We start from the raw sequence: 21,269 nt of genomic DNA, 5'->3' as shown, positions 1-21,269 counted from the left end.
CATTTTCTAAACCCAGAAGGCCACACATTGCGAGACTTCCGGGAACGTTTGCGAAGTAGACTCGGGAGACCAGACCTGGGTTTGGGGTTTGAGAACTGAATGAGAGAAGTGGACAATTCTTTCATAGTTATTCATTTTCTCGAAATCTAAAGAAACAACCTAGATGTGAGTCAATTCTTTAAGTAGCTGAACATGTTATTACTCCAATCTCCGAAAAGTGACAAACTGACACGTTTTTGTGCCTTTGAGTCGACAGTTTGCACACGCGCAGTTCGGAGCGAGACGACCGTTAGAACAGATTACGTGTTTTTTGCGCATACATTTAGCAAGCCAACGTCGCCAGGACATCGCCTACAAGCGTGATCAGGAATTTCTATTGGAGAAGCATTTCTACATATCTTCATACTAAACCATCTTTGGTTCAGCCTTCGTGTGAAAAAAATMAATGGTGAAAGAATAGGGTTTTGGAATTAACGCGAAAATAAGGTCTGAGGTTAACACAGGTTTAGGAGATCTTATACGTTTTGTTCTATGATATAACAGCAGTCAGTTAACATGAACTTTTTGAATTATGAAGTATTTATGTGATGATGTATTTTTTAGTACATAAATTCTTCAAAATTCACAAAAAGTTACGTTAGCTGATGAAGATTATCTCATAGAACAAAATGTATAAGCTCTCCTAAACCTGTCTACCAAAAACCGTACAAAAACGGCGTTCATTTTCCTTATAGGCTTTCTCCAACGAACCATGCCGTAGTTAGTGCCTACGAAAAGACACCATTACTATTTCTCTATATAAGGTCTGTGGTAAACACAGGCTTGGGAGATAGTCGTCATCAGTCACTTTTTGTGAATTTTGAAGAATTTATTTAATTTAAAAAACACGTAACGCACATAAAGGCTTCAAAACGTATAAAATCTCCTAAACCAGTGTTACCCTCAGACCTTATTTTTGTGCGTTTATTCCAAAACCCTATTATTTTGCCATTCATTTTTCCCATATGGATGCTGAACGAACCTGAGGTAGCTAATTTCCGGGTTTTAGGACTTCAAGCTGGCGAGCTCTATTGCAGCCGACTTTAAAGGCGAGTCGAGACTGACTGATCTACAAATCACCTGGCTTGCATCCTAAATAAATACTCAATATTATTTGTAGATCAGTAGTCAGTCAGTCACAATTTACACATGCTACATCATGGTCTTGATGCTCTTGAACACGGCCACTGTTAATGGAGTATGCAGATGGCACTCTAGACCTTTTGAATATTTTCTTTTATCGGGATATGTCATCAAAATAATAAATATATTATACTGTAACAGCATGTGGATAGCAGCTTCTGCCATACTGTAAAATTCCATCAGCCACTGTAAATAATGTATTTACAGTTAGTACCATAATCAGGATTTGAATAGAGTACCACCATAATACTCATAAAACCTAACGGTCAAACTTGGAAATGGTTCCAATCGATTTTCAACCATTCATTTTCCCCATGGGCGATTTTAGAAACACTTCTAATAAGGGCTGTGTTTCGTGTAGGCTAACCCTGATGTGACGCTTTGATAACTGTAAATCTCTCTCAGACAAGGTGACTTTTATCAGAGGAAGAGAGAGGCCCAACTCAGCGGAAAATCTGTCTAAGCCGGTGGTTGCTTTTTCATTGTTTTGCCCACCAAGTAAGGAGTTTTTGTATGGAGGTCAATAACAGAGTGTCGAATTAGCTCAACAACAAAAATAATGGTTATTTGCTACGTGAGATTTATTTGATCTAATAAAAGTTTTGTAATGCTTAAGTTGTTACGAGTGTACTGATATAAGTAGGACACGTGACATCCCGGGCATCTTTGAGAAAAAAAACACTTTCTATTGGAGTTGTCTCGGGATGTCTATGCATATTCTTCTTTGATTTTATCAATATATAAACCTGTAGTTAACTAACTAGCGAACTTAGATGGTGAAACTAGGTGTTCTGGATAATGTTTGTTTGTGAATGTGTGTGAGGGATGGGTAGCCTACTTCAAGTACTTATTGACTTGTAGCTGCCCTAGCTAGCAGTATTATTTTGGGCTGGCTTTTTGTGAGGTTTCAGAGATGGACTGATTGATTATCATTCTCTCTTGAGTCAACAGTGTGCCTACTTTACTACAGGAATACATTGATCTGTTTGCTGTTACCCTCTGGACAGCAGATCATTAGTATAGCTAGTAGGCATGGTTATGTAACCTTATTTAGTCATACCTGCTATGGTGGGTTTTAAATAAATTGGTATTCACATGTCTGTTTGTTTTTTGGTAAAATTACTGTCATGTTATTGATGCCAATTGCAAACCTTATTTGAACCTTTTCTATTCCAGAACCAATGTGTGTGCCTGAGTCTTATCACCTCTCAACTAGGTAATCTGTTTCAACCTGGAACACTGTGCTCCTGCTTTGGTCTGTTTCGGTCATTGCAGGAAGTCCTGAAGAGCAGGAGTGTGCGAATGGTTTTGTCCCAGCCCAGCTCTTACACCAGACTTAAATAATCATCATAACGAATCACCGCGATAGGCCTTGATTTGTAATCAGGTATAAGCTGGGCTGGAACAAAAGTGTATACTGTACACACTCCTGCTATTCATATCTGGAGCCGTCCACCTCTTTAAGTCATTATTCTGTACTATGGGTACAGCTGAACTTGTTGACTGATACCAAGGCGGCGGATGTTAAGAAGAAGGGAGAAGACTGCAGCCAAGGCAGCACTGGTCCACACCTGCCCTGTCTTGTCAGGTGAGTAGTATTGGTTGGTACTGTATGTGCTTTTAGGTTACTCTCTATGTGTAGGCTATTGTACTGGCCTGTGTGGTACAGTCTTTCATTTTTTTTGGTGGTTTGTTGCATCTTATTTCTTAGTTTATAATTTATGTTAACTTTGAATAAAATCTAAGCCACCGATTGTTAACTTCCTCCATTTTGTACTTCACCTTTATACAGTAGATGCAGACCCGAAGACATTCAAGTAGCACTTTGAGAGCAAGCATTCCAAGTCTCCAATGGTCCCAGTACTGGTTGATGTGTAGGTCTAAGTGACCACACACACTGAAATGGACCTACAGCTGGGGTAAGATTCTTCCATCATTCACACATAGACATAGTGTAAACCACCAGGTTGTTAACAAAACGCTGTCCTCAATGCTTAAATTGTATTGTGTATGGCTCAATTTGTGGAAATCCTGTGATCACTCATCGTCTTTAATGTTGTGATTCAGAGACACACGATGACCACGATTTGAATGACATTGAGGGACACTCTGAGACCCCGAGAATGACTGGACATGGGCTGGATATTTGTGACAATGATTTAAAAGGGGTGTAGAAGAACACCAGCACCCCATTTTATGTTTATTCCACAGCCAACCATTCCTCTACCTACCCCTTATTCCACATATGCCCCATGGTCCCTCAACTTCTAACATTTTGGAACTCTCCATCTTATCTCTATAAACCCACCTTACCGTCACCCATTTTCCCTATGCTGCTTCCTTAATTACATTTTTTATATATTTTTTTATATCCGAAACATACAATATAGTTGCAGTGAAGCCGCTCAACAACTACATCATACCAGTCATCCAACAGACTCCCATTCAGAGCGACTCACAGAAGCATCCAGGGTCAATGCCCTGCTCAAGGGCACGTTGACAGATTTCCCACCATGCCAAAAAACTGAACCCGAAACAATCAAGATCCCCCCCCCCCACAGTACCCCAACCAATAGCTGTCCCTCAACCATTCGAGACCCCTCCCACAGTCGTCGCCCCCCCCCCCCCGGAATAAAAATTTAAAATACAATTAATTCCATTCCCCACCCCCAAGAACCCCCCAATGCACCAACAATCAAGAGAATGAACTAAAGAGAAAAAAGAAAAAGACAGAAGAAAACAGCAAACAACAATGAAAAAAAAAAAAAGTTAAACAAAGGACATCAAGGACAACTAAAATCATAACAGCAATGCCAACTGTATATGTTTGTGTGCATGTCTGGCACTATTACATGTATGTGTGTGTTCTTGTTTGCGTTTATTTTAATGAGAGTGTGTGTATATGCATGTGTACAAACACCTGCACGGCATCAGCCTCAGGCAAACCGGCATTAGTTGCTTCCTTAACTTGTTCTTCTTCTGATTTGATAGCATCTAGACTCAGTAACACGTTTAAAAGTTTTGTGGTGTACTGTTTTTGCTACTTTTTTTCACCTGTGTAAAGCTGTCCTGTGTATTCTGGGGTTCAGACTGAATGCAGTGGTAAATTGACAGCAGCAACATTCAATTGACAAGATAGGTGTTGATATAGCTGTGTTTAGGCATGGCTTCCTTGTTTTGTTTCTCATTCTGCTGGAGTTGACCTAGTATTTTATAATAACCTACCTCACACATCCAGTTGTTTCTCCATTTGTAACTCACCCACCAAAAATCACAATATGCTGTTTTACATGTTGTGTTATTTGTGCTGGTCTAATTCCTAAAATGGAAAATCAGAAGAATCTGTGGATCTCTGATTGTAATAATAGTTCATATGGTGCTCTGCGACGTCCCAGGTTTGTAGCATTGATTAATAAATAATTTAATCTTTACTTCAAGTCGGATGTTTATACAGTATGTTATGTATGAAAGGCATACTGTATGTATGCATTGTTTACACTTTTGATTTCTTTAAAACAATGTCATTGTTGGAGTTCAGGTGTTTGACGTGATTGATGGGAGACTAGGAGCATTCCTGTCAAATAAATATGCTTAGTAATTCCTGATTATGTTTAAATTCTGCAAAAAGTTGATCTGGCTTTGAATCGGCAAGACTTAACAGAACATGTTCACAAGTTAGTTCTGAATTGCTTTAATACAGACGTGCATTCTGACACCATGAATTTAAATAGATATCTCCTCATTCATTTAGTTGGCAGAAATGATAAAGGATTAAATATAGACCTCCACTGGCTGAAGGAGAAAAGGATCTGGTAAAATAAGGGAATGTTGCTAGCATCATTTAGGTAGCTAGCTAGCTAGCTTCTTTGCAAAAAAAATAGCATAGTATTCATGGCACATTGTAAATATCGGACTGCTACTAGGATAGTATTCTGTACAAGACCAAATGCATAAATAAGACAAATATTAGTTATATATATCTAACAGTAAATTAAAATGTTCAAAATATATTTTGTTTTGGGTAGGAGCTAGCTAGCTGACAGAAAATGTGTCAGCTAGTAATGAAGTGCAGGAGCTTGTAGGGATTTGTAGTCTTGCATGATGTCTACTTTGATTCTAATTAGCATTTTCAAATCTGAGAGTAAATAGAGCGGATTATAAAATGCCCTATGGGGAAAAATGAATGGTGAAAAAAAGGTTTGGAACCATTTCCATGTTTGACTGCTAGATTTTATGGGTATTATGATGCATCCACTGTGGGGCTCTGTTGCTTGAGTGGGCTGGGTACCCCCATAACTCAAATATATTGACATTGTTGGGCCCCCCCAGAAAAAGAAAGAAACATGTTTTTTTTAATACATAATTTCCCTTTACATTTAGTATCCCTGTCTGAAGACATTGTATGCATTAGAATTTTGAAAAGTCACCTTATTCCCCTATAATCCACTTTTGGTTATATTTTGAGTGAACTATTCCTTTACATTCAATTACAAGCAATTAAATATGTCCTATGATGAAAATGTGTAGTATGACAGGGAAATTGTATTATTTACAAATAATGAAAACACTACAATCGCGTTTTTACAACAATTTATACTGAAATTAAATTATTCCTATGCAGGTATTCCCCCCCCAAAAATTATTCTTCACCTTTTCAAACAGTCCATTTAGATTTTCCAACGGGTGATGTTTTTTTCTCGCCTGAGTAGCCTCGTTTCACTGCCAAAAATAAAAATCAACCATCTAGTGTTCAGCGAAATAACAACACAATGTCAAATACAGGTAGCCTAGTCAAATAATTAACATCCAATCACATTAACCATTACACTCTCGCGGGAATTCCACTAACAGTCTGTATGTAGCCAAACATAGCTGCTGCTCATTTCGTTTGCTCGAAAATTGATTAATGGTTAAAAAAAGTAAGGCCCGCATCCATAGAGACACATACCAGCTCTACTGGTAGTACTGCTACTACCATCAGTACTGCACCTGTCGACAACACAAGTTGTTCTGCTTCCACGAGCACATCCAATGCTAGCATCAGTAATTCTACATTTGTTGTTAGCCCAGCTAGCATTGACACTGACAGTTGTGAATCTGATGCAGCCGAAGAGCTACTGCCCCCTTACCCGGGAAAGCACTGAACAACAGACGGGGACGTTGGACCCTCGAAGAAGAGCAAATATGATGAGAACTACATTGATTTGGGGTTCACTTATATTGGGAGTAGTGCCTTTCCTCAGCCACAGTGTGTTGCACATGTGAAAAAGTACTATCTCACAACTTAATGAAACCTTCACTCTTGCGCAGACATTTAGAAACAAAACAACAAAGCAACAGATACCATTAATAAAAAGGGGCTAGAAGCATCTTATAACCTACCAAGTGCCTATGACAGGCAAGCCCCATACTATTGTGGAGGACTTAATTCCTCCTGCTGCCGCGGATATGGTTGGGACAATGCTGGGGGAAAAGGCCAAAAAAACGATACAGACAATGCCTCCATCAAACAACACCGTTTCACAGTGAATTCTATGCATTACAGCTGGATGAGTCAACAGACGTGGCGGGCCTGGCACAGCTCCTGGTATATGTCTGTTACGTTTATGGGGGGTCAATTAAGGAAGACATCCTCTTCTGCAAACCACTGGAAACCAGCACAACAGGAGAGGATATTTTTAAAGTACTGGACAGCTTTGTGACATCAAATGGGCTTCGGTGGTCAAGATGTGTTGGTATCTGTACTGATGGCGCAAAAGCCATGACAGGGAGACATAGCGGAGTGGTAATGCACGTGCAAGCAGTTGCTCCCGACGCTACTTGGGTACACTGCAGCATCCACCGAGAGGCTCTTGCTGCCAAGGGAATGCCTGACAGCTTGAAAGACGTTTTGGAAACTACAGTGAAAATGGTTAACTTTGTTAAAGCAAGGCCCCTGAACTCTGAACTATTTTCTGCATTATGCAATGATATGGGCAGCGACCATGTAACGCTTTTACAACATACAGAAGTGCGCTGGTTATTAAGGGGCAAAGTATTGACACGTTTTTTTAAAATTGAGAGACGAGCTTAAAGTTTTCTTTACTGACCATAATTTTCACTTGTCTGACCGCTTGCATGATGACGAGTTTCTCACACGACTGGCCTTTCTGGGTGATGTTTTTTCTCTTGCCTGAATGATCTGAATCTAGGATTACAGGGACTCTCCGCAACTATATTCAATGTGCGGGACAAAATTGAGGCTATGATTAAGAAGTTGGAGCTCTTCTCTGTCTGCATCAACAAGGACAACACACAGGTCTTTCCATCATTGTATGATTTTTTTGTGCGCATGTAACAGTATAACTTTAAACCGTCCCCTCGCCCCGACACGGGCGCGAACCAGGGACCCTCTGCACACATCAACAACTGACACCCACAGGCGTCGTTTTATACCCATCGCTCCACAAAAGCCGCGGCCCTTGCAGAGCAAGGGGCAACACTACTAATAGGTTTCAGAGCAAGTGACGTAACTGATTGAAACACTACTAGCGCGTACCCGCTAACTAGCTAGCCATTTCACATCCGTTACACGCAGATGAACTCAAGCTTACGGACAATGTCAAATGTGATATAGCGAAGCACCTGAGTGAGTTGGGTGCGCAATTACGCAGGTACTTTCCCGAAACGGATGACACAAACAACTAGATTCGTTATACCTTTCATGCCCTGCCTCCAGTCCACTTACTGATATCTGAACAAGACAGCCTCATCAAAATTGCAACAAGCGGTTCTGTGAAAATTTTATTTAATCAGAAACTACTGCCAGATTTCTGGATTGGGCTGCACTCAAGAGTATCCTGCCTTGGCAAATTGGCTGTTAAGACACMGATGCCCTTTGCAACCACCTACCTATGTGAGAGTGAATTCTCAGCCAACTCTCTCCAATACAACCCAACATTGCAGTTTTGTGCATCCTTTCAAGCACACCCTTCTCATTAACCTGTGGTGAGTTATTCACAATTTTTGAAGAACAAATAAGGTTTTATATGTAAGATAGCTAAGTAAAGAGCAAAATTATTATTATTATTTGTGCCCTGGTCCTATAAGAGCTCTTTGTCACTTCCCACAAGCCAGGTTGTGACAAATACTCAGTCATTCTTATGTTTAATAAAATGTATCGTATAGTGTGTGTGTGGCAGGCTTACAATGATGGCAAAAAACAATATTTGAGAGTGCGCTGACCCTGGTGCTAGAGGGGGTATGCAGCTGGAGGTTGAATGTTGGAAGGGGTACGGCTCTATAAAAAGTTTAGGAACCACTGTCCTATAGTGATGAGTTACTTACTTCCCATGGATTTTAACATTCAATCAAGAATAATTCTAGCATCTCTATCAAGTGTCATGATTTTATTTAATGGACTGCTTAAAAAACCCACAGTGCTAAGTCTGAAGACGGATGGCCAGTCACGGCCCAAGCTTTCTATGTATAAATTGAGGGCCCAAGGCCATGGATTTGCAATCTGATCATTTCCATGAAAGATACGATGCAACCAAGTCAAGTGGTCATCCTATGTGGTGAAAAAACATTTTGGATAATTATTTGAGAGTGTGGGAGCCAAATGATGCAAAACACTGCAAAAAGAAAACACAATATCAACAACCATATTTTACTATGGAGCAGGGTATATTCCAGCATGTGCATCACTTTTGCAGCAGAAAATAAACACTTGAGAGCATGACCCACCTGACCATAAGAAATCATCTCTGAATTACAATACAAGCTCTTTAACTACTTTTCAACCTCGTTCACCATTCAAACTCATGCTATACCAGTCACATCTAATGCCCTATGAAAATTTAACAAGCAAGATAAGAGTATATCAAAAAGGATAGACATGACAAACAGTTGTCTAATCTTATTTGCAAAGCGAAGTACAAATGTAAAAAAATATTCCAAAAACTTCAGCCCATATTCAATCAAATCCAGTGACCGGAATGAGTTTCCCCTCATACTTCCTGTGCTGCTTGGATAAATGTATTTAACAAAACAGCGCTAACAGTGTGAAACAAAAGAAACTCAACAGAATATTTATTAAGATATGCTCAACTTCATCCCTCAGCATTAACAAACCGATTTGATTGAATAGGGGCCATAATTATTTAGATCTGTGCAATTTCTACGAATAGCATAACAAATGAGACACTTGTCTGACAGAAAATAAATATATAGTGTATATTTCAGAGCGATAGGCACTTTTTTTGAGCACAACTATGTACAGTGTAACGCATTAAACGGCTTAAAATTACTTTCAAAGCTGAGAAAGTAAAATAGTATTTTAAAAAACAACTTAAAACTTAAAATAATAACTTCAACTTTCTTTTTAAATGTATTCCATTTGTAGTGACTTGATTAACAGAAATGCATATTTTATGATAACGTATGTAGAGATAACTGCCAAAATAAAGTAAACACCTACATAAAGTGTCTTAATAGGGCGTTGGGCCGCCACGAGCCAGAACAGCTTCAATGCACCTTGGCATAGTTTCTACAAGTGTCTGGAAATTTATTGGAGGAAGGCGACACCATTCTTCCACKAAAAAAATGCATAATTTGGTGTTTTGTCATACTATGGGGGCATATCCATGAAAGCCAAAATAATGGCCATAATAATGGCCTGCCCGGCATTTTTATACATGACCCTAAGCACGATGGGATGTTAATTTCTTAATTAACTCAGGAACCACACCTGGGTGGAAACACCTGCTTTCAATATACTTTGTATCCCTCATTTACTCAAGTGTTTTCATTATTTTGGCAGTTACTCGTCAAGTGTTTTCATTATTTTGGCAGTTACTCGTATGTCCCATTTGAAGCCTTCAATAGAGTGCATGGGTTGCATGCATGTTCCGTCCAATCAACTAGTTATCTCAGTACAGATTTTTTTTCAGTGCAAATTTTCTTCAGTGGAGGGGCTCCTGATCCCTCTTCTTCCTGTTAGAAATATTGGTATTTAAATAAATTGACTATGGTGATTTCTTTCATGTTATTATTAAGAGCTGAAGCCGTTATCAATAATAAAAATTGCAGCAAAATAAAAAAGGTAATATCCTTTATTAATATAGATAACAACTAACCTCTGTGCATGGAGCTTTTACTTGGACACCAAGGGGCAAAACCAGGTCTTCCTTGATCAATGTGGGAGGCTCATCAGCAACTTCATGTGCTGGCTGGGATGGCTCTGCATATAGAGTGAAAGACTGAGTGAAACACTTAAAAGGCATTGAGATATTAACTGTAATATAGCCAATATAGTATACCTCAGTTACAAGAGTGACATAATAGCTAGGGCCCAGAGTTTTTCCTAGTCAGGTTACAGGGTCTGGAAAAGCTCCTGGCCCTACATGGGTGCACTGTGCAATGTGATGGTGTAGTATGCTAAGCCAACTGTACCGTCCACACTCTCCTGGCCCAGCATGGGTGGTTGAGCATCTTCGGCCGTGCGGAGTGTTGTGGTGTGAGGAAGAGGACTGACTGCCTCGCTGGGGTGCTGGGAGCTTGAGCTGCTGCTGTCCATTTTGGGCTGGTAGACATCAGACAGGAAACTCTGGTTGCTGCATTCATCTGCGGTGACAAGAACAGGAGCATTCTTGAACGGTTTCAGACCAATATCATTTTCAATTGAGGAGGTCAATTTAAATTCCAATTAAAAAGTATGTCAAAGTTTTTATCTGCATTTCGTTTTTAACTGCATTCAGTGAATTTCCATGGAATTGCCCCCAACCCTGTTATATAGAGTATTGCAGTTATTTAAAACCTGCTCCAAACTGCTTGTGCTTCTCAGTCAGTCAGTGCCTCACCTAGGAAATCCATGGTAGAGCTGGTGTTTTCCAACACCACATCTTTTAGACCTCGAACCTCTCCAGTTATGGATTTGCTCCGGTATATCTGAAAGAGAAAAAAAGAGAGAGAGAGTAAAATAGAGCCAGAGTGGTAAGGCTGTTCTGTACACAAACTCATTCAATTCATGAACCATAGGATGGTCTGATGCAGTCATCTATTATTAGATACCAAACCTGTTTAGTGTCTGTCACAGGCACCCACTTGAATATGCGTAGGGATGTGTCTCCCACAGTTACCCACTTCTTCTCCCTGAAAATGAAATGTAATAGAACAGAGAATAGATTTACTACATTCAGTAATAAAAAGCATGAACCAAAGATTCTGCTCATTTACTGGTGGCTATGCACAGAGCTAGGCTATGTAAATAGCCTATGTGCAAGTGCATTTGTTTGCCTAATATTCCTGAACCTCGCTGAGGGAAACTGCTCAGATGGGCAACGGATATTTTCAATGTGGGTCACAGTTATATCAGAATGCGTAACGTTGTAACATGTGGACAAGTGTAGCCATTTTGACAGACTGAACAATTCCGTTAGTCCTGCCCATAGAATTGCCGGGCTTCGGCAGCTTCGTCTCTCCATTGGCTGTTGTTTCAGTCACTCGCCAACCCTTCTAATATTTTCCGAGTGAAGTTTGTTGTGTGGCGTTGCAGATGTTTACATTTCATTTACATAATCCCCGCGGTTTTACTTACCATTTACGCACTTTTTCAATTGCTGCCAGCACCTTTTTAATGTCATCTTTAGCACGACTTCGTGTCTCCGCGCGACCTGACCGTCCGGACATCTTTAGTTGTTACTTTTTGGAGATGTCTTTTCTTGCAACTCCAATCTTGCAGTGTGCTTACTCCTCCAATATACTAATATTCTCGCGAGGTTTTAACACCCATTCCCTTTTCCTAGTGGTTGGTTTGTCTGTTTTCTTCATCCTCCCCATCATCTTTGATTCGACGTCATCACATTACCATTGACAGTAAAATAATAGGTTGTTATGATGGAAATTATGGATATCTGGATATTTTAACCCCCATAAATGACATAAATGTAATGAATCAAACTGGATATAGTGTTGATTTTACGAAGTTGGTTTATAAAGGATTTACAAAATTCACTATCAGATTGAAAGGGTTGATAATCCTTGGGTATGAGAGGAAGTGAGGGGGGTGAAGAAACTACAATAGAGAGGGAGTGATTAGATCCAATTATGCACAGCTGGAGCTCCCTCCCTGCCTACTATCAATCATATGGCCAAATATGTTATTTTATGTCTTGCAGAGGGTAGCACTGACCAATAAAAACTGATATGGCATGCATTTGTAATCTCAGTTCAATTGAGCGAACCAGTGCTTGACTTGGACTGAAATTGGTGCCAGTACTCATTTTGTGTGCCGTTACTGTTTATATTTATATGCAATAGTTTTAAGCCAATATTATATCAGAGGTGCAGGAACTGAAGCAGTAGAACATTTTAGGTGCTGGTACTCAGTTCCGGTGAGCTCCTGCCCAAGTCAAGCACTGGAGCAAACAAATATTGATTGGCAGGCTCAATCAGCAGGGTGAGATATTTTGTGTAACCTTTATGTATTCTGATCTTATAGCTGTGGCTAATTACCTCAACTAGCTATAGAAAAGACCCAGAACAGCGTAGCAGCAGAGCTAACCTGGATTCTGTGCTTGATTTAGTTTGAGTGGCACAACGGAACCAATGGAAAAATCCTCCAAACTCAATCAAACACACCTAATTTTACATTTCACCCAGGCAGATCAAATCAAATTGTATTCCTCACTTGCTTTGAAAACAACAGGTGTGAACTAACAGTGAAATGCTTACTTACAGGCCCTTCCCAACAATGCAGAGAGAAAGAAAATAGAGATATAATAGAAAAGTAAAACGCATAATAACAAAAGTAATAGTAGATGCACAATGAGAAATGATAACTTGGCTATATACAAGGGGTACCAGTACCGAGTCGATGTGCAGGGGTACGAGGTCATGGAGGTAGATAGCATATGTAGATACTGTATACATATAACTAGGAATAAAGTGACTGATAGTAAACTGTAGCAGCAGTGTATATGATGAGTCAAAAAGTTAGTGCAAAAAGGGTCAATGCAGACAGTCCAGGTAGCTATTTGGTTAAACTAACTATTTAGCAGTTTTATGGCTTGGGGGTAGAAGCTGTTCAGGGTCCTGTTGGTTCCAGACTTGGTGTATAAGTATCGCTTGCCATGCGGTAGCAGAGAGAACACTATGACTTGGGTGGCTGGAGTCTTTGACCATTTTTAGGTCCTTCCTCTGACACCGCCTGTATTGAAGCTTTGCCTGTTTGATAGTTCGTTGGAGGGCATAGCTGTATTTCTTATAAGCATCCGGGTTAGTGTCCCGCTCCTTGAATTTTTGAAAACCCAAATCTTGCAATTCTGATTCTGTTAGATATTTTTAAGATGATGGACACACACTGTTCACACACACTACTGTCAAAGTACTGTACAGAAAACCAGCCTCTTGCCAGCTATCAAATATGAGAGGGCCAGCAGAAACCATGGAAATTATCTAATTCAAGGCCCACAGGAGTGGACTGGTGACCTGCAAGCTCCTGTGACCAATATATTAACATATTATAACCATATCCATAAAAACACATATTATTAGACCATATTATAACCACCATATTATTAATTTAGTTCTGGAGATTAATTGTTTACTCTGAATCAAAAATGAATAGGCCACAGGCATTTCTATTGTGTAGGCTATTGTAGCAAAAACTCAATTAGTCACTGACTGTAGGCCTACAGTCATAACATGGACTTTTCTATATTTACATTATGGTGATAAAGTCTGTACCAACAACCCAACCGCTATCATGTGCCTTCAATCATGCGTAATTGCGCATCATATCAAAATCAATAATGGTCCCATAATATTGATGTAGATGGGCACCAGCAGAATTCTAGCCAGTCGTTGACATTTCTGGGAGGAGTCTGTGACAGTTGCATCTGGGCCATAGAGAATGATAGAGACCTCTAGTGGCCAAAATACATGTTAGCATGGGCAGCGCAATTGAGGGCTTCCACAATTTTAATGTAGTCAACTGGCTGGGACTTTCCAGTCTGGTCTCATAGACTAGACGTAACATAGTAAATGTGAATCCGGGATACTCAAATTAGTGGAACGGTTAAATAAGACAGAAGGTATAACGCAAAGATCTAGTGAACGTCTAGGAACCGAAGGTTGCGTGTACGAATCTCATCACGGACAACTTTATCTTTTTAGATAATTAGCAGCTTTGCAACTAATTATATATATTTAGCTACTTTACACCTACTCAGCATGTTAGCTAACCCTAACATTAACCATTTTACCTAACTCCTAACCTTAACCCTAACCTTAACCCCTAACTTAGCTAATGTTAGCCACAACAAATTGAAATTTGAAACATATCTTACGTTTGGCAGATTTGTAACATATTGTGTGAATTACAATTCGTAACATATCATACAAATTGTAATTTGTAACATATCATACGACATGGTTGACGGACATCCACAAATTAATACCTACCATTCAAAATGTTACATTGGCGTGTCCCGGATTTACATGTACTATGTTATGTTGACCTCTAAGTCCAGGTTGGACTTCCAACTTCATTGGCTGATCCCTTCTGGTGACACTGCTGGAGTCATATCCAACCGGGTCATCAGGAAGGTTTAGCCAATCGTGAAGAAGAAAATTGACTACTTCAAAATGGAGATAGCCTCAATGGCACTGCCCATGCTGTCACAGACGCTATAATAGCACAGATACAAAAATAAGTCCTCTATCTATCTCTATGGTTTGGGCAACTATTGCCCTAGTTCATCAGTCAAAACAGTGCAGCACATTTGCAAAAAAGCTGATTTAGACTGCATAGGGAGAAAGGTAATCAACATGAGAGCATTGGGATTATATTTTAAAATCAGTTTAGTGCAACCAGCAACCTCACTGTACATCAGGCTTAATGCTGCGTTCTTAACCAAGTGGGAAGTGGGAATTTACTACATACGACTGGGAAAAATCAGCTTGAACGGCTCTCCAATTGATCATTACTAGTGGGAAACTCGTCTATCATACTGAGCACCCATTTCTCCCACATGCTGACCTCTGACGTCAACTACTAAGAAAATGACCTTGATAACAGCATTTTGGCAGCTACATGCAAAAAACAAATAAAAAGCAATCTATTAATATGTTTTCTGAACACTATCATTTGTTTACAAGATAGCTGTAGTTTGAGTTTATGGTTTACACAGCTTGTTGGGCATGAGCGTTTCTCAACGTATTCAAAGCACATTAATTAATTTACGACTTCACAACTAGTAAATTCCCACCTCCTACTTGGTTACGAACGCAGCTTAAAAACATGACATCGTCTACAGAGSGAGACGCAGTGGACAGGCGAAATGACCTCCTGAATTTGTCGACTGCCGGAACTATTATTGTCCAATTTTATGAATAATTTGACGATATCTTTGTAGAAATATTATTTTTCAGTGGAAATTCTAAAGAGACACAATGGACCGAGTGAAGAGCTCCATGCAGCAAGTACCGAACCCAATTCCCAAAGCGCTGATTCGTCGGACCGGTGGTGCCAACAGTTTAGAACTTGAAAAGGAGAACTTTGAACGCGGTCAGGTAAAGCACTTGTTTAGTGGGAATTCTGGATTTCTTGTACAGAATTAGAAGGGACTAAGAAATGTGAAGATATTATAATAGTTATGGTGAAGCTTCGAGTTGGAACCGTCCGTTGCATTGAAGTTGGCAATGATCCGTTCAGCGTGAAAACTTGCGGACATGCCATGGTTTATCAGCTTGAGTGATTGGTGCTGCCTCGCAGGTTCGGATTTCCATGGAATTTTCMGTGAACATTGCTCATGAGCTATGCGCGAAGGTGTGTGTGTGCGCGCCAACTTGACCTAAATGAGCCAGTGTTTACAGGAATGCATTGTTTACGATGTTGGTAATACAATGTAGTACTATAATACCACCACACAACAGCAAGCCAACATCATCATCCCTTTTTCTTAGCAGCGGGTAACATATTTGATACGAATGTTTGATAGCTGTGCCTCAAATAGCTTCTACTAGATTAAAAAAAAGTATTGTCACAAAGTTGATATTGCAAAGATTATAGAGACATGACATCATTGTTGGGTCTTCAGTGCAAGATCAAAATCTGTTGAAATAGGTCAGTCCTAAGAGCACAGATTTAGTTATTTGAGAAATTCTGCCTGATAAAGAACAGAGGTCTGATTTACCATATCTCAGGAGAGGTGACGCCCACAACTTTGGAGAGAGAGAGGCAAAATGCCGTATGTGTCTGCCTGGACTATCCATAAAACCACTACCATGTATCGAACTGCAATAAAATGCCTTTTAGTGCATCCTGGACACAGCACTAGAACCAATGGCCTGAGAGATATTGTGATGGGTTCTGGAAAGTACAATCAGCCTACAAACTGGGGTGTGTGAGAGAGAGCTGGGTGGGACTATCATTGTTGCTTTTATCCAGGGAAATAAGTTTGAAGAAAGGGTGGGACTGAGCAGCGCTGTTTGTTGATGCCCTTTAAATGGGCAATCCGCAGTTAAAACAATAAGTGTTTCGGTAAAAAGCTGAGGGATGGGGCTGTAACGACTCAAATTCATAGACAGAGCGGACTGACCATCCATGATATCAACATTTTTGTTTTAATCATGTTTTGAGGCTATATAGTGTTTGTTTACATTTACTTTGTTTACAAACATTGGAGTAAGCAAGCTTATAGTTTGTGTTCTGATGGGGTAGGACAGTTAAACTAAGCTCATGAGGCATTTCTAAGTTATGTTCTACTAGAATCAATGGGTACATATCATTCATTTATAAATAAAAAATGGGATGCAGCGACTGCAGATTGCCCATTTAATGGTTTAAATGTACTTTGAATTCTATATCCCATATAGCTGACAGGCTGTTACTCAAGAGCTGTAGTCCAGAAAAACGCATGCTCATTTTTCATGCACGCTGCCGAGCAGCGTGGACAAGACACTTCCTGCTTGGCAGTCTCTTCCCAGATGGGGGGGTAGTCAAAAAGTAGGTCAAATGAATCAAGCCTTTTAAATTACCCTGCTCTGCTGGGGTTGTTTTTTATTAGCAGCAAATGCAACCTGCTTTTCCAATCTTCTACTACAACCACTGCCAAATTAGCCAATGAGCTTTTGAGCACTCATTTGCGGGACTGAAGATTGATCCAGAGAGCAGAGTTTTGCTGTCTCTTGTAGTCATAGTGTGCTGTGACATTGATTTTAGATGAAAGCCTACATTTACACATTTAGCCTATCARACCACATTCCTCTCAAAATTGCTCAAATCAGATACGATTCCTAATCTGGTTGTAGCAGTAGTTTTTGTTATGGTTGATTTTTGACGGCAGTCCTAAAGCTGTTCCGCAGCGGAGGGAAGAATCAATGAAATCTTATTTGTGCTTTAATACAGGGATTAGCCCCGAGTTAATCTGATCTGTTGTGGCTTGGATCTGCCTGAATCTGCTGGCTTTCACCACTGTCCCAAAACCACCAGTGGCTCTGCTCTAAGACCTCTGTTCAGGCACAAGAACTCTAATACAATCTAGACTGGTCCCAGATCTGTTTGTGCTGTTACACCAATGACCATAAGAGTTTTATGGTGTATAGAAATGTGCATTGACACAGAACAAGTCTCCAGAGTAGACTGATCGTGGTAAGGGTGAAGTCATGCGTCCCAGGGCTCCTATCTCGGTGATTCTTAGAGCACGAGAGTCGGGTAAACAACAAGGGTGTGTTCAGATTCAGAGTACTCACTACTTCATTTTGTCCGCAGAGTTATAAAAATACCTCGCCCAGGCCCAGATAACACATACAGCATGCATGTAATGACATGTTTAGAGACCTGAAATAAGTAGTGTCCTCTCTAATTGGAGATGGATGAATCTACAGTGTGCTTGTTTATGAAGGACTGCCATGCCTCTCTCTGGAGTCGCAGTTGTACTGCTACGTAACAGTTTCCCATCGGTCATGAAACGTAACGGCACAGTTGTTAAAAAAGACCTCAATGACCAGCTTGAGAGAAACTATTTTAGTCGTTTCAACAGTCCACCTCCACTTGAACACCGTACCACTTTAATTAACCATTTAACTTCCAGGGGAGAGCTGCTATCCAACTCTTTCTCTTCTGAAATGACAGGCCCGACTTTGCAGGTAGCCTGGCGGGTAGGAGCATTGGGCCAGTAACCGAAAGATTGCTGGATCAAATCCCAGAGCTGACATGGTAAAAATCTGTCATAACCATAGCTAAGGACTGCCTGCTACAATGACAGCGTGTCTGTCTGGATAGTGGTCTGAAATGAGAGAAACATGGCTGCGTCTGTGAGAAAGCTACTTCCGTTCAGCCTGGCACCCCACTTTAGAACCTCTCCTGGGTCTCCCAGCTCCCAGACTGGGCTTTCTATTGTGGGATACATCCTGAGAGTGACTCCACCACACAGCAATGTGGCTTACATAATTAAGTCTTAAATTTAGATCCAGATTCTTCCTGCCTGTCTCCTGCATCCCACAGCTCTCCAAGGCAGGCTGCCTCTGGATAGTCAGTACGGTTCGTTCCTTGTCATTTCAGCAAGCCATGACACCCACCATCTCAGATTGTTCTGAAATTGTTTCTGTTAGAAACAGATAAGACTAGCATTCCTGCAACATTATTTGGTTGAAATCTAATTAGATCTCTGAGAAATTAAGCTAATTGATTGCACCCAAATTGGCCATTTTAATTTATAGGATTAATATAATATTCAAAGAATCCAAAGAAATTGTCAAAAGCACCCCACGGAACGCCTAAACCCCACACCAATCAGTTCTCTATGTCTGACAAGTAGCATGGTGTGTGAAAAGGCTAATATAGGTACCATTTCTTTTTTTTTGCAAAAAAGTTAGCATTTGAAACAGTGGACAACAAAACCAACACATGGATTGCTGTCATACCTTCTCAATAGACTGCTTACAGGGTAAGGAAACCAATATGTAATTTTGGTTAACGATCCCTTTAACATTGAGCAATCACCTGGAACAGTACCATCTAGTGGCCAGAACCTGGTAATATCAGGACGTAGGATGGGACATAAACCTAACAAATTCAATGAATAATTTCACTGAACAGGGGGGGGGGAAACATCACCAAATTCACTGGGAATACATTACATAGGATGAAGAAACAATACTCTGAGCCGTAGTACCATACTACATGTCAGACATAGAGAACTGATACTATATACTTGTTGTTGGGGATTGGCATGGAGGGTCTGTGAGTGACAAGTTATTTGGATTCCTCATGTCTTACTCATTGTTAGAAAAAGGTTTGGTCCAAATCAGATGTCAGGTACTATATTTATTGAATATTATATGAATCCTATATATTAAAATTGCCAATTTAMGTGCAATCAATTAGCTTAATTTCTTTAATCAAATTATATTTTAACTAAATGATGTTGCAGGAATGCTAATCTTATCTGTTTCTAACAACAGAAACTTTCAGAACAATCTGAGATGGTGGGTGTTGAAATCCACTTGTGCTTTTTGAGAGTATGAGAGTCATTCTGACACTTTTTGAGGATGTTAACAGTTTGCTTCTTAGATGATGTACCTTAGTTTGACTAAGAGATAGCAGTGCCARAGCATGTCTCTATCTGGTAATCAATGCTGCCTACCCCACCGCCTGTGCCCCCTTTAGTGGAGCACTGTGGTGCCCTGGCAGCTGTGGAATTTGGAGGAGGATCCACGACCATGTCCCTTGGGCACAAGCAGCACAGCATGGCGGACCCAGACAAGAACTCTCTAATCTCTCTCTGTTACACATACTCTTGGTCTTCCTTTCTCTTCCTGCCTTTGTAAATTACCCCCACCCTGTGCTTGTACCCTGTCATTATAACCAGGGTGAGTTGGAGAGGGGTAGTTACACACACGCACGCACGCAAAGGGAGAGCGAAAGCGGCCCGGGCCCATTAAAACCACTGAGGCAGCAAAAACAGCAGGCACTGGCCTGTGACTTCATTGCACCGGCTGTAGATTAAAAAGTCCTGGATATGAGTGGCAGGTCAGCCATTGGAACAAAGTGCTGAAATGAGATCAAAATGGCATTAACTCTGGCTTTAATTTGGATGGATTAGATATTTTAAAACCTAAAAAAAGTTGATTGGACATTGGATGCTTAGGTTACATCATCACAAGGACCTACATTTGTATTATTGACTTTTAGTTCATCATTACAATAATACTTGTGATTTTAGATCTAACTTTCTGACTTCATAATTGGGGAAATCCATTATAGCTTAGTGGATACTGTTCACACACAGTAGTGATATATAATATATATWTTTTTTAACCTTTATTTAACTATGCCCTAATGTCTGGCCAACTGGATAGAAGGGCCTACTCAGCGATTAAATGTCGTCGTGACATACCAGTAAGTAGATTTTTGTTCTGGAGCGGTTTTGTCTCAGCTGTGTTCAAGGCCATTTATATGAACTTTGCCCACAGAATTGAGACAGAGAGGCTTTCACCCTTAACTTGGCGTGTGTGGTGTGATTGTGTGTGCTCGGCACCACCATCACTAAGGCGGAATTAATGTACGGGGACCCAGACGAAAAGAGAAACTCAGTTGTTCAAACAATCAATATTCTACAACTGACTACAATATAAACATGATACTCATAAAGGCCTAGAGTAGTGTATGTGAGAATTGCAGCCTCTCCATAGAGCCGTGCTCGATGGGTCCACCCACACCATTGGCCCACACCGTACCAGGAAGTGAAGAGACTGTGGTGAAGAGCAGGCTTTGTCTGAAGACAGTCTGTTTGTGTGTAGCGGCCAGTCTGCCAGCAGGAGAATGGGTCACATATTGATTACCGTGGACTATGCTCCTCACTTGGCCCTAGTAATAATAATAATTGTAACTTTAATTGTTAATGTGCTTTTCATGCATGACACACAATGAATTCAGAAAGAATACTTAATTTCATGTGTTCGGTACCGAATTGCTGAGGTTATTACTAAAGAATGATATGCATAGTCTAATATTGACTTGTTTGTGCATTGTCAAAGTAGTTTTTTTAGTTTGTGCATTGTCAAAGTAGTTTTTTTTAGCTATCTGAAATTATCTGAGCTGT

At 40.2% G+C, this 21,269-nt stretch overlaps 2 protein-coding genes and 1 long non-coding RNA gene across 5 annotated transcripts in view; 2 read left to right on the top strand and 1 right to left on the bottom strand.

Moving 5' to 3' along the window:
- The first annotated feature begins 47 nt into the window (after nucleotides 1-47).
- LOC111949353 (uncharacterized) lies at nucleotides 48-4,613 on the top strand. 2 transcript variants are annotated; one of them, XR_011473845.1, is made up of 4 exons: nucleotides 48-165; nucleotides 2,673-2,770; nucleotides 2,975-3,101; nucleotides 3,250-4,613. It is a non-coding gene; the product is annotated as an uncharacterized lncRNA (long non-coding RNA). The 2 variants fall into 2 exon arrangements; XR_002875349.2 differs by having other exon boundaries at nucleotides 48-2,770.
- Nucleotides 4,614-8,816: 4,203 nt separating this feature from the next.
- Nucleotides 8,817-11,938, bottom strand: LOC111949349 (B-cell CLL/lymphoma 7 protein family member B-B). 2 transcript variants are annotated; one of them, XM_023966443.2, is made up of 6 exons: nucleotides 11,759-11,938; nucleotides 11,238-11,313; nucleotides 11,022-11,109; nucleotides 10,615-10,785; nucleotides 10,299-10,402; nucleotides 8,817-10,155 (listed from the first exon to the last, which is right to left on the bottom strand). In XM_023966443.2, the coding sequence occupies exons 1-6, from the start codon at nucleotides 11,848-11,850 to the stop codon at nucleotides 10,087-10,089; spliced, it is 600 nt and encodes a 199-aa protein (XP_023822211.1). In that variant the 5' UTR covers nucleotides 11,851-11,938; the 3' UTR covers nucleotides 8,817-10,086. The 2 variants fall into 2 exon arrangements, with proteins under 2 accessions (XP_023822211.1, XP_070290161.1); XM_070434060.1 differs by having other exon boundaries at nucleotides 8,817-10,151; nucleotides 10,292-10,402; nucleotides 11,759-11,937.
- Nucleotides 11,939-15,461: 3,523 nt separating this feature from the next.
- Nucleotides 15,462-21,269, top strand: part of LOC111949341 (huntingtin-interacting protein 1) — a 41,358-nt gene continuing 35,550 nt past the window's right edge. Inside the window, exon 1 of the mRNA XM_023966433.2 lies at nucleotides 15,462-15,735. Coding sequence (XP_023822201.1) covers nucleotides 15,616-15,735 — 120 coding nt within the window. The 5' untranslated portion in view covers nucleotides 15,462-15,615. The remainder of the gene's footprint in view (nucleotides 15,736-21,269) is intronic.

This window comes from Salvelinus sp. IW2-2015, linkage group LG22, assembly GCF_002910315.2.
Source record: "Salvelinus sp. IW2-2015 linkage group LG22, ASM291031v2, whole genome shotgun sequence".
In the NCBI taxonomy this organism is placed as follows: domain Eukaryota; kingdom Metazoa; phylum Chordata; class Actinopteri; order Salmoniformes; family Salmonidae; genus Salvelinus; species Salvelinus sp. IW2-2015.
Note: the sequence above shows the minus strand (reverse complement) of the source record. Positions and strands in the feature narration are given on the sequence as shown.

Coding starts and splice junctions, on each gene's coding strand:
- LOC111949349 (XM_023966443.2), bottom strand. CDS start 11,850: ATGTCCGGACGGTCAGGTCGCGCGGAGACACGAAGTCGTGCTAAAGAT. Junction 11,110..11,237: donor CTGTGACAGACACTAAACAG/GTTTGGTATCTA, acceptor TTTCTCTTTCAG/ATATACCGGAGCAAATCCAT. Junction 10,156..10,298: donor TAAAAGCTCCATGCACAGAG/GTTAGTTGTTAT, acceptor TATTTCTAACAG/GAAGAAGAGGGATCAGGAGC.